We start from the raw sequence: 18,713 nt of genomic DNA, 5'->3' as shown, positions 1-18,713 counted from the left end.
CTTACAGTGCGCTATTAGATTGTTCACAATTACATGTATATGTGTGGCATTTCTGTTGCATGAACTTAGACAAAAGACAGTGGAGTGCTGTCCAGGCTTAAACACAATTCAAACGTTAATACAATGAAAGGAGAGGATGCTGGTTTGTGGACTGTAAGTGCATTGTAATGTAGTTTTCTTTAAAGAGGTAGGTCTTCATCTCTTTTTTAAATTTAACCTTCGTTGGAGCAGTATGTATCTTTAGGTGGATGTTGTTCGTGATCCTGGGTGCAATCGATGGAAAAAGCCCATTGCCATGCTTTTTCTTTTCAACACTGTAGTTTGATGGTGTCCTGACTGTGGGTATGCCGTGATCCACCAGAGATGGAGAGCTTGTCTAGTCGATAAGCGGGGGTGCTGGTCGTGATGGCTTTGCAAATGATGCAGCTGACTGGCACGTAGAGAGAGTGGAATTTCAGCAGGTGGGGGTGATATGATTGTGTCTTCAGGCCCTGAAAGGGTCGTCCTGTGGCATGTAGGATACTCAAAATGCTGGCCAGTGTCGGAGGGCTTTAGCAACAGTTCTGAAGTTTCTTTAGAAGAGGGAGCTGGTAACGGCCTGTAAAAACATTTTTTATCTGTTCCTTGAGAGTGAGGTTGACGTCCAGGGTGACTTCAAGTGGCTTGGCTTTTAGTGAAAGTTGAGGTTCGAAGCCATCAAGATTCATGTCACTGATTAAGGTTTGTATTGTTTTCTTGTTTGTGTCTTATTCTTGGCAAATAACATGAATTTTGTCTTGGCTGAGTTGAGCTTTAGGTAGGCACTGGACAGGGAGATCTGAATGATGTGCAGACGTGTTATAGGCATTGATGTGTGAAGCAGAGGAAACTTTCAATTAGGGTTGTGTATCATTGGCATAGCAATTAATCTTGATGTTATTATCTGTGAGTATAGCAGCAAGAAAATGACGGAGGACAATGTCGACATCTCCTCCGGAGGACTCCCCAGCTAACGGGATCTATTGTGACCTAGATGTCCCCATGTGAACGAACTGGTGTTGTTTGAAACATTTGAAGAAACAGTGAAGGACATTGCTATTGAAGCCCTTTTGAGATACAGTGGTGTGTGTGTGAGGATGTGTTGGTTTACAAAAGCAGCAGGGAGATCCAGCAGTATCAGGAGGTGTGTGTCAGGAGGGCATCAACAAAGTTGTGGAAGGTAACTGTCGCCATGCTGCAACATGATCTGAAGCCAGACTAGTAGCTGTACAGCAGATGGATAATGTGATTTTGGCTTTGAACATAGAATTATTTTTCAATTATAATGCATATATGAATGGTAGGGGAGTGATGGGCCGGTAGTTGGCCATGTCATCTGTGGAGGGGTCTAGTTTAGGCTTCTTTAAGAGTGGAAGGATCTGGCCTTATTTCAGAGCTTATGAATGGATGCTTTGAGCGAGGGGTACAGTGCAGGCCTTAAAAAAAAAATGTACTCGCCCACTTATTATGGTGAGTCAGGTTTTATCAGGTCAAGCATCTGTTCTGGAAAGTGAACTTAAGCTGGAAGGAACAGGTGTTCTGTTCATTTCAGAAAATTAATAAGCAATAAAGACGCTTTTAAATCTTGTTTTTATCTTGACTCGTTTGCTGACTGTTCAAGGACAGGGTTCAAAGGTCATTTTGTCTTTTTACTAATTGTTATTTTATCCTGGAAATGGTATTTACCTTTCTTCCTTTTAGTACAGTTGGATTTTTTTGTCAAGTGAGCTGTCTGACAATCATTGTGAAACCAAAGGCTGTAAGATGCTAGTTGTCTTTTCATAACACAACATTTAAACAGCTTGTAATGAATTGCACAAGTATTCCAACATACATCAGGAATTAAAAAAGAACAGTATTTTTGCAATTCAGAAGTATGATTCAAACAAAGATTTATATAGGAGCAAAACAATTCAGAACACGTGACTTGTTGATGTGCAAATGACAAATATTTGCAGAACTTGATTTCCAAACATGATCTCTCTGTAGTTTTATCAGTAAAACCACGCTGGTGGGAAATGTTGTGGACACTTCAATGGAAAACCTACTGACTGCAAATAAGTGTGCTACCACTTCATGCTTCAGATATGTACCGTATTTTCCGGCGTATAAGACGACTTTTTAACCCATGAAAATCTTCTCAAAAGTCGGGGGTCGTCTTATACGCCGGGGGTCGTCTTATAAGCTGGTATACGGCCCAAACCCTATATTTTAACAGGAAAAGTAGGGGGTCGTCTTATACGCCCAGTCGTCTTATACACCGGAAAATACGGTATTTATTAAAAGTGATTGTTTTTAAACATGATTTGAGAAACATTCCTGCCCCCACCCTGATAACAATGCAGTTAATAAACTAGGAGGCAATTCAGCGGTCGTGTGTGGTCTATATGCGGCTAGATTTTTATTATATATGGAGCAAATGTTTAGTCTATTAAATCAAATAAGTGTTTTTTTGTACAGCAGACATGCCGAACTTCTGTATTTGAAGGTGCTCTCATATGTGAAGAAGAAAATGTCAGCTCAGTGATCCCAGTGCCCAGTATCACATAATTTGAAACCAGTTTATGGGCCAAAAGCATTACAATTAAGTTGAGTAGATTATTTAAGTCACTAGACCTGCAGGTCTAGTAACATTTTTATGTTTTTGTTCAAGGCTTGTAATGACAATAATGAGTAGGGCAGAGAGACCTTTGATACAGGTAAAGGGTAAGACATCATCTTCTTAAGAAGTGGTTTCGAGAATTTCAACAAGATCTTCAATAGATAAAGGCTTTGAAGGGTAACCATTTTGAGATTCTACAGAATGGGGTCTGTGTAACAGATAAAGCAGGTTTGGTGATGATGCGCGTTCTGCTCTTCTGTATTTTTAATTGAAGAAGGGGTTAATAGTCTGAGGAATAAGTGGGTCCGATAGAGGGCTGATGCAGTGTTTGATAGTCTTGAAAAGCATTCCACTTCTGTTGGTGCATTCATTGATGGTGTCAGTATAGTACTTTGCATGATGCGATGAGTTGTCTCTGTGTTGTGTGGGGGAACTTCAGGGGGACTTCAATGAGAGTTCTTCTTCTATTTTCTTTCCTATCTGTGGATGAATAATTTATTGTCAACAAGGTCTTTAGAGTACTAGTAAGCTTTGGGTTCCTCCGGGTGTTTTTATTGCTTTCCCCAAAAGTGTTGAAGGTGTTTAGAAGATGTCAACATTGTCCTTTCCCTAGAGCTTGCAGGAAAATTTTAGTAGTCCTCCTCCAGGTACCACCATCTCTGATTGCTTTTTTTCCACAGATGATTGGAGTGTTCAGGTGAGGGTAAGGGTTGTTGGGGGAGAAACAGCTGCGACGGATCTGTAAAAACAAAACAAATTCAGCTGTTGTTATGCTAGAATCCCTCTCTATCATTATATTAAATACTAGACATCAGCATGAATTGAAGGTGTTTTTGTTCCTCTTTCCCTGTTTGTTAAGAAAGATGTCTCACAGAACTTACTGAATTAGTACTGTCAACAACAGGGAAGCTTTTGATTGTTTAAATTCTCTCTATCAAAACTCAAGTATTCTCACATTCATTGCATGAATTGTAAGTAAGTATATATACCGCAATTATTAGTTCAAAGATTGTCTGGTCTCTCATCTCTCTCCTGATACTTCTCACTAGCATCAAGGTTTCATCACCCTTCTTTGAGAGGCAGTATAATATGAAGCACAACTTATTTAAACAAGTTTTGAATCAGTTCTTGGACAATTCTCTTTACTTTCAAGGATCTTTGTTTTCCTTGCCTTTTCTCAATTCTCAGTAGTTATTAGTTAGGATTTTCTTCAAGTACCTTGACTTCTCCGAGTCAGGATTAGTTCTTGGGTATGTTTTTCACAAATAAACTTTGCAAATGTAAAAAATCCAAAATAGCTATTAAGGCCCTTACTGGAAATGACTTGACCGGTCTCTTGATCCAGTACAAGTTCAAAATGGTATTTCCACTTACCTGACATGCTGAGTAGAAGTACAAGCAAGCTAAAACCCAAGAACCTAAAGAAAGACAATGACAGCTGCTGAATCACAAACAAGCTGCTAAGTATTGTGATTCCAACAGAATGATAGCTGAGCAGCTTTTTATGAATAGCGAGCAAGCTACCTCGGACGGAGCCATTTATAAACATGTACCTGTCTAAGGTGGTTGCTGAGTCAGAGAATCTGGGAACTCTAGTTCCAAAATGATTAGACATCCTATTTTAGTATACCAGAATAAGTTCTATACATTAACTGAACTGAGGAATCACCTTAGCACCCAAAAGTGCATTAGTCTACAGTTTAAATATTAATTAAAGTTAATTTAAAGTTAATTTAGCCAGTGGAACTACCATCTACCTTTCTGTGCGAACAAGTGCACCTTACTCCAAGAATGTTCGTTATGTCTGTTATGCTTCAGGGGAAACAGCCATTACAACGCTGCTTCTTCCCCGACTAGCCTTTACCACTCATACGTCACAACGCATGCTTCATTACAACAAATAGCCTTTACCACGCATAGCATTACAACAATTGTAATAATATGCATGGTATTGGATATGCGTTGTAATGATGGTGAAGGCTATCAACGTCGTTAGAGGAAACAGAAAGATCATTCCGTTTCCTCAGAACAAGCTGTGACATGCCTTAGGAGTGAGGTAAGGGGGATTGGGTCTGGGGGTGGGGGGTTATGTTTTACGGCAAGGGGTATGGTTTTTAGGCTAAGTGCGGGAGGGGTGATTAGACCTGGGAGGGGGGGCCTACTGTTTTAGTGACGGGTGGGGGGAAGGTTTTAGGGCAGGGGAGATGGTTTTTGGGCTTGGGGCAGAGGGATTAGGCCTAGGGGTGTGGGGGGTACTGTTTAGGGAGGGCCAGTAGGGTGAGGAGGCTAGGTTTTTAGACATGGCAGTTTTCTGGCTTAGGGTGGAGGGTTTTAGGGAGGGACAGGGGTTAGATTTTAGGGCGAAGGGATGTTTTTTGGGCTTGGAGGGTATTGGGTCTGGGGGTGTACTGCTTTAGGGAGGATATGGGGGTTAGAATTTAGGGTGGGGGAGATGGTTTTCGGGCTTAGGGAGAGGAGGTTAGGTGGAGGTGGGGGATACCGTTTTAGGGAGGGTTTCAGTGCGGGTCAGTTTTTGGGCTTATGGCAGGGGAGATTGGGTCTGGGAGTGGAGGGACTGTTTTAGGGAGGGGAGGGGTGGGGTTAGGATTTAGGGCAGGGGATGGTTTTCGGGCTTGAGGGGGTATTGGGCTTGAGGTGGTACTGTTTTAGGGAGGGGGCAGGTATTTGGGATTCAGGGCGGGGGAGACGGTTTTCAGGCTTAGGGTGGGGGTTTTGGGCTTTGGGGGTACTGTTTTCGGAGGGGGGTGTGGGTTAGGTTTTAGGGAGGTGGGGCTTTTTTTGGTATTAGGGTAGTAAGACTATTTTAGGGCTCAGGGCAGGGATAGGTTTGGACAGATTTAGGGTTCAGGGTGTGGGAGGGGCATTTTTTAGAATAACTGGGGGAGTGCGTCGTGCTAGGACCTTTACCATGCATTTGCCTCTAAAACACATGCCTTTACAACATAGTTTGTTGTAAAGGCATGCGTGTTAAGTGATACGTGTAGTAATAGCATTCTTGTTGTAACGCACTCGTAGTTACGACATGCATGCAACGGAATACATTTGTTTGACATGCAACCACACTTAAGATGTGATAAGAGTTTGCTACTGGGACCATGACAGAAGGGCTTGGTGTTAGACATGGAGTTTATAGTCTGAGAGATGAGTTCAAGTATTAAGTTGTCTCTGGAAAAGTTGTTTAAGGATCTTAAGGTTGAGAAGACAAAGTTGAGGATGTGGCTTCTGTGACTTTTTTGTTGCTCCATGTTATAGCTAGGGCTAAGGCTTTCTTTGGAAATATACCCATAGCTGACATTTCTAAGGCGGCTACATGCTCCACTCCACAAATGTTTACCAAAATCTCCTGTGAGGATATCTTAGCATGCCAGCAAGCAAGATTTGGCCAAGCTGTTCTTAAAGCTCTCTTTCAGCTCTCTGCTACATCCAGAGGCTAACCACCTTTTACAAGATTACTGCTTTACAGAATATGCATGGCATGTGTACTTACTCTCAACATGCCACGTGTGGAATATGTTACTTACCCCGTAAGCATCTGTTCATTGCTCAGATGTGCCCACCTGCCTCCCTGGAAGCCTTTGGCCATTGCAGATGTACATTCTGTCACTTAAACTGTTTGTGTATAACTTCTTGCATGGTCACTTTCCTAGCTATCTGTCCATCTCTATGCTCACCCAATGTGCTGAAAACAATCTAATAATGGAGCCAATGCCCATGCGCAGTGCTAACTAAGAGATGAGTCACTATACCTTGTGACTCGAAATGTTTCTTTGAAGAAAAGCAATGCAAACATCCAAGCCCAGTACTAGATGGCAGCAGTATGCAGAGCACATGAACCTTCAGCACTACAAGCTACAAACAGGTGCTTACAGGATAAGTAACCTATTCCTTTTAAATACTGTTCCAATGCTTATTCCCACTGTGACTTCATGCTTATATATTTTGCAGACATTATGCAGACAACATATTATCTTTACCTGCTTTCATTTTATTTGCAGACAACATAGTATCTTTACCTCTTATCATTTTATATGCAAACAGAGAAAGGGCCTTTTCAGGGAAAATCTGTTATTGACATACTATAGATGTGAAAGGATTATTAAGATGTTACATGCACACAATCAAAAGCTTCCGACATGTGAAACTTCTTTTTTGTGAATAATGGAGTTTCTAACAAAGGAAACACCTATTAAATAGGTGTAAACAGATTAAAACTCAGTGAGCTATATAAACAGAAACAAAACCTGCTAATATAAATTACTGTGCATTCTGTCTAATTGGGCGTTAATGAAGCACAATCTCAAATTCTCAAAGAAATTTTGGGCTCTATAGCAGTACTTTGTACAAAACAAACCTATCTGTGCAGCAGCTTATAGTAGCTAAGAGACTTACTGGATGTTTCACCAAGTTTTAGTTTTCTACCTAAAACTGAGGTTCATTTGCACTGTTTTTACTGAGGTAGACAGTCAATTCCACATGCTTTTCCTGTGTGTTGTAGAACCTTTACACCTCCACAGTTAATATCTAATTTTAAGGGCTGAAAAGGGCATTTTAGTAGACTAATATATTGATTGTTTGATTAATAAAAATCATTACAATATTGTAAAAGCACATGTATTGTATAAAAATTGTAATACACTTTAAAATTAATTCTAGTTGAATAGTCATATTGTTTTTCTTTACAAGTGTGGTAGTATATCTGATAAACCTGCACTTAACTGCATGTTCAGATACTTACAATATTCAGCTAAGGCTTTGCAGTAAGTTCTAATGTTCGTAGAGATGAAGAGTTGTTTGAGATGACAAATTCTATCGTCTTTGAACACTTTACTAGATAATTTTAGTAGTTGACTACACTGGTGGGCTAGAACATGTTCCGAAAATGTCTCATCCAAACAAATGATAGAAATCATATGGTAGATGCAGTACATAAAGCATTCAGCTTTAAAAGATAACAACATACGTACTAGACTCCTGTGGAGGGTCACAGGTTTGCTTGAAACAGTTTTAGATTGCCTTGTTTGGAGGAGACCTGTAGCATTACAAATGGGTTGTAACCTGGTTACCATCTTTGCATTCTCTATTTAGCCTCTAGTGGGCTGCAAGTAGATAAATGCATTCACAACCATAACTCGCCAGGAGGAAAAAATGTGAAAAGAAAGAATCTGCCATACAATTCACAGTTTCACAGGCTTTTGCAACTCCATCAAAAAAGCTGCAGTTTTTTTTTGTAAAAGATAAATTGTGCCGTTCTTCAACTGGCCAGGACACTACTCGGGAACAAACAAAATTAGTCATAACCACTGGGAACAAAGGAGTGATAACAACAGACTACAAGTATATGGGCCCAGAGAAAAACCCGTAGGTCAACTTCCTGTCAAAGGTTTATGGAAATGTACAGGGACAAAGGGGCAAAAAATTTCAGCTTCGGGGATAACATCTTGAGAATATTTGTCTCTCACGGGAAGGATTGTTTGGAGATATTTTCCATTAAAATAATATTTCTAATGGTAGGTATTTTATCTGTGATAAGAGTGGATAGCAAATCTTCTAATGCATGGGAAGACTGTTGTTTTAGAGATCACCTGTAAGGAGGCAAGGGACTCTAACTTACTGCATATCTCACACTCTGCCATACCAGGTGGGAAAGGTAAAAAGTCTTCTTTGCATGCCTGATTATGATCTTTTCTAAATTAATGCAGGAATTTTTATTTTGCAGATCGTGCATACTCCTTCCGTCATTCAGTGTAGTGAGGATACTTTTGGGGGAATTTGGGGGAGAACTGTTTCCATTATTGAAATGTATTTCTCTTTAATTTAATGTTATCGGTCTCAGTAATGGCTGTTGCAATAGTAGCTTTCAACAAGATAACATGCCACAAGGGGTCAAAGAGACTCTTAGCTAGAGCACCAAAGTGTTTACACATTTGTTTGGCCAAATACTCAAAAGCATGTGAATCGATGAAAGATGATAATGCTGGATAGCTACCGGAAAGTAATCTTTTTCCTTTCTCAGTCAATATTCTGAAGTCCATATATGTTTAATTTCAGTGTCTGGCACCCAGTGGGTCACCAGAAGTCTGGCTTTAAAAATGTACCAACTTTATTTTTGTTCATGTATATATAATCAGTTCCATTAGGATACAATTCAGAGTATATTGAATACCTATATTAAATTGATCACTGCTTATTGTGGACCTTGCCAAATATTTTGTGATGTTGCAGGAGATGTTTTACTGAGCCAGTCACATTGTTTTGTGCTTGGCACTGATAGTGAATGAAGTGCACCTTCCCAACATCTTACTTTTTCTGTTCAGGCAGTGGCGTAGCGTGTATACAAGATGTAGTATGCATGGTTGAACGTAAGGCTAGTTATGTGAGGACTTGCAAGACATTGGGTGTGTGTGCTTAAAACATTACGGATGGGGGTTAAGTGGTAGGTGGTGTTTAGATGTGAGATGGGGAGTGTGTGCTTACAGATTGAGAGGTACTGCGTTTATATACTGGAGTGTGAGAATTAAAGCATGCAGTTAAGTATATATGTTTCAGGAAGAATGGGCATGAGATCGGTTTTGCTTTAGACAGGCTTTTGAAGAGCCATTGTTGGTGTTAGTAACTTTTTCTGAGAGGTAATTGGTTCTCCTTGTGTTAATAAGTGTTTTGGGGTGTAAAGATTGGTGTGCATGTTGGGCGTACTTGTACAGTATGCTTCATGCATATCTAGGATGAAACAAGTATCAGGTAAATGATATTGTGAACAATACCAGAAACTGTTGGTGATGTGCCCCTGGAGAAAGGACTTGAGAAGGATAGCAGAGAGCCTATATGGAGTGAAATTTGCTCTCTAGCTTGAAACTACACCCTACCCAACCTGCATTTTGCCAGCATGCAAATAAAAGTCAACATATTCCAAACAAAGACGCAGAGACTGCCTTTTGAAAAGTACAGTTAGGTTCCTGTAACTGGATGGATGACCACCACCATGCATTTAATTGCTAACCTCAACAGAAGAAATGAGGCTCTTTATTTCTTGAGAAAATAACAGCCTGCTATGGAAACTGGTAAAACAAGGTGGGGGTAGCTTGCTTTTTCCCCATGTGAACGAAGGAATCACTGCAGCATTGTTTCTTGGATTAGCCATAGTACAAGAAAATGAGTGAAAGATGCCTCTAAAATGGAAGACTCTGGAATCGGAAGGTCAGACAAGTTATACTTCCTAGTAGGACAAGACCCAATAATAACTCCCAAGGTTGCAGGCCACCTCTGCAAAGCTTGAACAATAGGACTAAAAAAAAGTGTTAAAGAGTTTGGGATGCTAAGGAGCACCAAAGTGCACGATCTGCAGATGTTCTAGTAAAAGGAGTGAGAGTTTTATGTCTGACTATGCAGACAACTAATGCAGGCACCAGTATATCAAGGTGCTATTTTGTGTGTGATATTAGCAACTTTCACCCGTCCTGCAACAATTCTAAGTGCCTCTGATCCCTACCAATTAGTCTTGTTTCCACCTCATCATGTTATGTTTCCATGTCACCATGTGTTATGCGTTAATCCCTTAAATCCTATGTAGTTGGTGTGATTTTTTTAATTGGGGGGTGAGAACCCTTCTCAAACAGAAACCACAATTCCTGTCCGGGTTAACCACAAATGTCGCAAAATTATCCTATGCTTAACCGACTGGTTGCTTGGCCCAAAGGCCTTCAGGCTTAAAGTAGAGGAAGTTTAAGTATTTATATAGTACTTAAACATTAATAAAGTGAAAATGCAACCCAAGAAAATTCTTGCACCAATTTAGAAAAATAGAGAAAAATGTAGTAATAAATAATTTAGCATCAGAACAACAAATTACAATCAGCAGAACCAGTTTTTAGTGAACACTAGCACCAACTGTGAACATCTCATTGCACGAGACAGGGGCAAAGTCTGAAGTTAATGATGTCCATGTTGGAGTGCAAGATAAGGTGGTTTGGGACAGGCCTCCGCTTACCTTGGGACTTAGAAGAATTTTGGAAGAAAAATGCGGGAGTAGGTAAAGTTCAGCAAGGCAGACACCAGTGTTTGAGGAAGAGACTTTGTAGGGATGTCGCTGGGCAAAGTTGCAGTGAAGATTGCTATGTTCGAACTTAGTCTCTCATTTTGGAAGTAGAAAATCTTCAGTGGGACGAAGCTGCAGGCTTTAACCAATGAAGGCTCTAGAAGACCAGATACTCTTCAGAAGAGGAGCCACTAAACAGGATTTGCTGCTGGGGAGAAGAATGTATCAGAAACTACTGCAAATTCAGGCCACCAGCGATGGATCTTGGACAGATCGGCGAGCAGGTAGGTCCCATTCTCCTGTCGATTCTCAGAGCACTTTTTAATGGAAAATTTATTAAGTCCCAAGTTTTGTTTTGTTGGCTGTTTAGGTACCTTTAGCACCACTTCCAAGGGTCCAGGTCTGGCTGGGCACCACTTGAATGGCAGGACTCACTTCAGGCAAGGAGCAGGTTTACGTTTGGTGGAGCTTTTTATGTCCCTGTAGGTCAGAACAGGAGGCCAGCTAATTAGTCCTTGGAGTCCCCCTGGTAGTCCTGGGATCAAGCCGTAAGTGCAGCAATAGGGCAGTCATCTGAGGGTCCAGGGCAGGATTCAAGTAGCAGGGCATTCCTATGAAGTACAAAGCAGGCCTCAAACAGCACACTAACACACAACACAGTCCTTTTGGAGGTCCTCCACAGGTCCAGTAGTGAACTGAAGGGGGAGTCTAAGGGTCCTATTTTTATAGGTGATGCCAGCATTGAAATGAAAGAAACATCTAGAGTTTTCCCACCAAAGATAGTTCTCCCTATCCAGGCTCTAGGGAGTCTGGGGTGAAAAAAGGCCAGTACGAAGTTCTTTCTGAGATTGCTGAGACCGCTCTGTTGAAATATACGTGGGTCAGGGAACAGCCCTCCCCACACATTCTGGCAGGATGGCCCATCCTGCCAACAGTCCTCCTGTGTCTCACTGTCTGAGAGAAGCACACAAAGGCCAACTGCCATGCTAATCACAGTCATACGACCCAGGACACCGACTGCAGGCACCAAATGCTTAGGACAAGGAAATGGCAACTTTCTAAAAGTGGCATTTTCAGAATTGTGACTTAAAATTCAACTTTATCTTCAAAGAGGATTTTAAATTATAATTCTTTTGAGACCAAACATGACTTTTCTACCCGTTCCCTAACAAAAGGTATCACTTATTAACTGTAATAAGGTAACCCAATAGTAACCTATGCACAAGGTAGTTCTCACTGTAAATAAAACATAATTTAGTAGTTTTTCACTACCAGAACATGTAAAAGTATATGCCCAGCCTTTTACCGTGCCACATGGCCTATTTAGGGCCTACCCCAGGGGTGACTCCTACGCATTAAAAAGGGATGTTAGAAATGGGGTCTCTGTTTGGCAGTGGTTTTCACCCACTCCAAGTAGGGACCCTCACTCTAGTCAGGGTAAGAGAGCCACACAGCTAGCTTGGCACGAGCAGTCAGGCTTATATTAGAGGCAATGTGTAAAGTATGTGTTCTCTCGCTCTCTCGCTCTCTCTCTCGCTCTCTCTCGATCTTTCTCTCTCTCTCTCTCATCAGCCAATATCTAGCTGAATAAAACAAGACCAAAACAACAAAAATGCAACATACACAAGCAAAGATGTCACTTTTAAAAAGTTGCAAAGAGTCTTAATCCAGGGGATTCAGGGGTTGTCTCTTTTTAACACACAGTACTTGGGATGAATAAAAAAAAAAGATGATTTGGACCACAGAGGAGGTGAGGCGCCGGAAAACAAAGCAATGCGTTGGCTCCTTACTGCATAGGGGAGGTGATGCCTTGGTTCCTTACTGGCAGGGGAGGTGATGCTTCAGTTCCTTAAGGGTAGGGGAGGTGATGCATCTGTTTCTGGTCACACAGCTTCGGTTCCTTGCTGCGGTGCAGGGCAATGGGAAAATAGTGCCCAGGGACGATGCGTGGGAAACTCCAGATGCACCTGTGATGATAGAGGCACGGTGGATAGATGCTGTGTCGGTCCTACAGGCGCTGTGTCGATCCTTCCTCGGCAAGGCAGACGCTTTGATGATTTTTCTGCTGCAACCCAGGTGATGCATTGATATTCAGCCGTGGCGATCTGATGCATGGATTTTCTTCCTCAGGACACCAGTTTCCACTTCCAAGGGCCCAGGGACTGGATTTGCCACCACTTTGTATGTCAGGACTCTCAGCCGAAGAGTCCAGGCACTGGCAGGTGAAGTCTTTGATATCCCTGAGACTTCTTCACAGTAGGCAAGCTCAGTTCAAGCCCTTGGAGAACCTTGGAAAGAAGGATTTAGAAAGCAAAGCCAGTCCTTTCACTCCCAGGACAGAATCAACAGGCAACAAGCCAAAACAACAAAGCAACAGGCAGAGTGTCAGTTTCTCGTACAGCATCCAGCTCTTCTTCCTGGCAGAATGTCCTTAGTCCAGAAATGTTCTGAAGTTGTGGTCTCAGAGGCCCAATACTTATACACTTTTTTCCCTTTGAAGTAGGCAAACTTCAAAGGAAAGTAATTGTAGTGCACAAGACCTTGCCTTTCCTGACCTGGTCCCAGACGCACTCCAGGAAAGGTTGGAGACTGCTTTGTGTAAGGACAGGGACAGCCCTATCCAGGTGCAAGTGTCAGCCCCTCCCTCCACTCTAGCCCAGGAAGACCCATTAGGATATGCCGGACACACCTCATCTCCCTTTGTGTGAGTGTCTAGAGTGAATTCACAACCAGCCCAACTGTCATCCTGACCCAGACTTGTATTCCACAGCCAGGCAGAGGCACAGAATTGTTAAGCAAGAAAATTACCACTTTCTAAAAGTGGCATTTTCAAACTTACGATTTAAAAACCAACTTCAGCAAAAGATATAATTTTAAATTGTGGGTTCAGAGACACCAAACATGACATCTCAATATGCTACCAGTGGGAAATAACACTTAAAAGATATTTTAAGGCAATCCCCATATTAACCTATGGGAGGGAAGGCATTGAAATAGCGAAAACCGTATTTAGCAGTATTTCACTATCCGGACATGTGAAACACACCAGTACATGTCCTACCTTTTAAGTACTCTGGCCTTGTATTTGCCTGGTCGAAATGGCAGTAAAAACTGCCCACACAGACACTGCAATAGCAGGTCTGACACATGTTTACAGGGCTATTTTTGAGGGGTTGCACAATCAGTGCTTCAGACCCACTGGTAGCATTTGATTTACAGGCCTTGGGCACACTGTACACTGTACCTAGGGATATACTAGTAAATCAAATATGGCAATCATGGATAAATAAATCACCAATACAATTTAGACAGACATCAGTTGCCCTTTAGAACTGGTCAGCTGTGGTGAAGTGCCCAGAGCCCTAAAGCCAGCAAAAAACTAAATTCAGCACAGAATCTAATCAGGAGGTTAGAAGCCAAAAAGACAGGAAACCCTACAGAAAGGGCCATTTCCAACAGTGTTTCACTACCAGAACATGTGAAACTTAAAAGTACATGCCCAGCCTTGCACTGTGCCAAATAGGTTGTTTAGGGCCTACCCCAGGGGTGACTCCCGTGTATTAAAAAGGGAGGTTTTGCCCTTTGGCCTGGCAAAGGTTTATTTTTTGATAAACTGCTAAACAATATGGTTTCCAAAGCACTAAAATTCCACTGCTTTCTCCAATCTTATTAATACAATGTGTTAATCAGTGTGCTGTTGAGGTATACCCTTTGATCCTGTGTATTGAACTCAGTAAACTATCACCCCTCTTCCTTCTTGGGATTATTGCCTCTCATAGCACTCCCTTTGTGAATTGGAACCCAATGGCTTTCGCTCATATATGATTATTCTCTAGGTAACTTGGTTGATCATGCATTACATGTAGTATCCAATGTTCTTTAAATATTTATTCATGCACTGATACATTTGACCATCAGTTCTTTGCATGAAGCGTGTAATATCCCCAATTCATTTCGGGGTGAGATTGGCCCTTCATCAGGGACTGGCGGTCCCTGTGGGGCAAAAGAAAACTGTCTATCAGCAAAGCTGTTCTGTATACCAATGAAAATCTAAAGCTCTTTATTTGTTTGCTAGACAGATACACAAATAGAAATTTGCCGGGTGAAAATTACATTTAGTAGGAACTCGAAGGCGCACTGAGATAAGCCAATCATTCATGCATTTGCTTGATATTATCAGAAGCCAACAGAATTTAGAGTGTACTACACCATTAAACTTCCTTAGAACAATGGAAGTACCTAAAAGCAAACATTAACCCAGTGCTAAAAATTCAAGCTGTTTCATATGCCAAAAATCTATGTGCTATAACCACTAGAAGTTAGTATAGAGTGCAAGATGTCTAAATCCTGAGTAGTATGCCTTACCCTTTACCCTATATCTCCTATGTCCCTGTGCTTGTCCCCTCTCATTGAATATCTCACCATGGTGTTTGTGTTAGTTTAGACCCATGTGTTAAGGACCTCTGCGTGTGGTATTAGTAAGTGAAAGAGGACTAACACAGCAAAAATCATTACTTGGTCTACTGAAATAAAGTAAGAGCTGTTATATTCAACTCATGGTACGTAAGGTGGAAAAAAGAATAAAAGCAACTAAAAAGCACAATTCATAAATGCCTATAAATAAAGTCCATCTAATTTGAATAATAAGCTGTATCAATATGAAAAGACTTAACGTGGCACAGTAGACAATCCTATATTGTGTTGTAACTACAAAACTACAGTTCCAGGAATATTTTAATTTCACGTAACAGTTTATTCACAATAAGTTGTACCACAGTACGGTTCATTGTTATGTGTTCAACCCCAAGATAAAACATTTCTAGTGTTAAACACTAGCAAGCAGTTTATAACAAACAATTCTCCACAACCGCTTATAAAAAAAAAAAAAATATGAGATTTTCAGACGGGTATTCTAACCTTTAGGTGTTAAGACATCCAGTCTCTTTATCCAAACTATTTATGCAAGAGTATCTTATTGTTGTCCATTCCATCTCTACGTTGGATTGTTTCCAATACTAGAACTTTTAATTGTGTGGCAACCAATGCTTTGTTAGATTTTGTGCAGATATTGCTCTGAATCTAAATTTAGTCTTAAATTCTGTTTTACCACAGATATCATGCCACATGGGCACTTGAGCATGTAAATCAAATTGTGAGAATCAAAATAGCTGATTTTTTAAATTTTATCTTTGTCCCTTTCCGAGGTTGAGTTATCTCAGAGCTTGAAATGTTATTGCAGTTAGCAATTATGACTAGGTTTGGTGCTAGTGTGATTTCCAAAACTCATTTCATATCTTTGATCCAGTAGTTCTTTTAAATGGTGCGATCTTTGATAAATGAATATGGGTAGATTATAAATATACCTTTAAATGTGGTTCCAATTGTAACATTACCTAATTTTGTAGCACAATATTTCTTGTCATGGCACTTTCCGTAGAGTATCTAGATACAAATACAATACTTTTCTTGAGTAACGTTTGTTGGTTTCAGTAAGTCACTTCCTTTTTTATGTTCTGATCATCTCACAGCACTTTGGTGTTTGGGTATCCCCTTTGTCTGAATTTCTCACATAAAGTGTCCTTTGCAATGTCAAATAATGTGTTTAATTTCAATATTTGTGAGTAAAGCAAGTTTTGCTTCAACGTACGCTGATGGAAACTTTGGTAATGCAACCAATTATTCCTCTCTATCGGTTTCATAAGGATGTTAGTGTGGATGTTGCAATTTTCCAAAGTGATTCTCACATCCAAATATCAAATGGAGTTCTGGCTGATTCATGTGTGAGACTTGTGCATTGATCCACTTTTTGAGTTCCACGATGGCTCCCATCAATGATATTTCCATTCCTTTCCATATAACAAAAATGTAATCTGTGTATCAAAGATACATCACGAGGTTATCTTTCCAGTGAGGGTGTTGTAATGTGTTCTTTCTCAAACATTTGCATTTACCAATTGGCATAGCAAGGAGCTGCACAATCCCCTGTGGATGTGCTAATCAGTTGCAAATAATACTTCTCCAATCAATTGGAAATAATACTTCTCATTGCACATGAAATAGCTATGATATAATGTGAAATGAACCAACTCTAAGGTTAAAAACCTTAAGATCCTCTGGTATAAAGGTTGGGATCAATAATTTCACTGCTTCTTGAACCTCTTTGTTGGGTATAGAAGTATTTAACAACTTCACGCCAATAGGGCTTATTGAATGACTCGTCCGATCTAATCCAGTCAAAGCATGTAAATTGTTTAAGAAGTCAGTAGTGTCTCAAAGATGTGATTGACCCGCTTGTACATACATTTGTAGATGGTAATCTAGACATTTTCTTGTGGGTTAATGTATAGAATCTCTAGACAATACAATAAGTATAAAAAGAGAGATTGTATTTTTGGTAACATGTACAATATAGGATTCTCCAAAATTCATGAATCAAATCTTTTTTCTGTTTCCTTGATGGTTCCTCCCAATAGGACATTGTTTACAATAGACTTTTTAAAGTTTCAACAAGTGCTCTAGTCAGATCTGCTTCAATAATCTTACTTTTAAAATATCTAGCACTTCCACGAGGACAAAGCTGAAAGTTATCAGTATTTGATTGTTTCTGGTTCTCTTCACTTAGGTCCTCTTAGACCTCCATCTTAGTGCTGTCCAGTTGTACATGACAATCAACATTTTTTTATTCTGGGTTCCCACTTGTCACAAAATATCCCTAGTCCTCTTCTTCTCACAAGACACTTCCTCTTTACTTATTTTTAACCATTTCTTTTAAATAATTGATTTTACTTTGATTTTTTTTTTAATGTGCTATGTTTTCTTTAATTTGATTCTGACATGAAAAACGGAAGCTGAACTTGTGAAAAAGATTGATCGAATTTTTTTTTTTCTTCTTTGTGAGACCATACCCATGATGGTGATTGCACATATGTGAGGTGCTGAGTTTGCACACAGTATTGTACGTGCATGACTACACCAGTGCAAATAGTATTTTAGGAGCATTTGTTATAGGACTTCTTTTTCTTAAATAAGCAACCTCAATTCACTAAAGATTTCGGCTTTACAAAGCAAGCGTTCCCTTTCACTTTTCAACACGATTTTTGGTTTATATTTTACACTTCATGAATATTGGTCTTCAACTTTGACCTAGTAGCCACCTTTGCTCTATGCTGTTGCAGTGCTTTTTTATTTTAAGAAGTGTTAAAGTTATTCAATGAGATACGAGTATTTAGTGTTTCTCTAAGTAATTCTTTCTTTCTTTTTGTTACAGTGAACTTTTGGAAAAACTCTGTTTGTCGCTTTATGATGTACTGAGGCCATTAATCATCCATGTTATTCATCTAGAAACTTTGTCTGAACTGTGCGGTATTCTTAAAACAGAAATGCTCGAAGACCATGTACAGAACAATGGTAATTTAAAGGCTATTTTTTATCAGTTATGAGGTACATGACTTTCAAAAGATTTAGGGAAGATGATAATGGATTGCTTTTGGTTAGCACAAAACTGCCTCGGTATCTTTTTAAGAAATGTATGCTTGTTCTCTGATTTGGCATGCATAGAGTCTTGACTTATCTTGCAAGTACTATATTAACCTTTTAGCCCCTTTACCTTAAGGGTTGATTGCCAATAATGCAGGTATTTGTATTAGTGATTTGTGAAACTGTTCGCTTGACTAAACAACATCATATGCTTTTTTTAATTAAGTGGCCTGTTGTAGTGTAAACATATTAATCATTCAAGCAGGTTTGAAATCTCTTTAAATTGTGACTTCTGCTGTCAATACAGAGGCATTTAGTAAAACAGTTTAAACAGTCATGCAGAATAACTGTAACTGTAAATTACCTTTTAACTATGGACTGCTGTGACCCAATAAAAGACTGATGTTTGCATTGCAAAATGTCCATTCCTAAAGTAATTCCAGTCCTAGGAACTCTTCTTTGCATACTTCAAGTGAAGAATTTGCTTAGAATGCGCATAAAAATGATACATTCTGAGATATTCATTTATATTTGTGAAAACTGCATATTTTGATCTGTAGGATT

General features: G+C 40.0%; 1 protein-coding gene across 2 annotated transcripts in view; it reads left to right on the top strand.

Annotated features, from left to right (window-relative positions):
* Positions 1-18,713, top strand: part of COG3 (component of oligomeric golgi complex 3) — a 291,820-nt gene that overhangs the window by 109,459 nt on the left and 163,648 nt on the right. For both annotated transcript variants that reach the window (XM_069205406.1, XM_069205405.1), the window contains exon 12: positions 17,941-18,080. In XM_069205406.1, the coding sequence (XP_069061507.1) occupies positions 17,941-18,080 (140 nt within the window). The remainder of the gene's footprint in view (positions 1-17,940; positions 18,081-18,713) is intronic.

The sequence above is a fragment of the Pleurodeles waltl genome, chromosome 8 (genome assembly GCF_031143425.1).
Source record: "Pleurodeles waltl isolate 20211129_DDA chromosome 8, aPleWal1.hap1.20221129, whole genome shotgun sequence".
In the NCBI taxonomy this organism is placed as follows: Eukaryota; Metazoa; Chordata; class Amphibia; order Caudata; family Salamandridae; genus Pleurodeles; species Pleurodeles waltl.
Note: the sequence above shows the minus strand (reverse complement) of the source record. Positions and strands in the feature narration are given on the sequence as shown.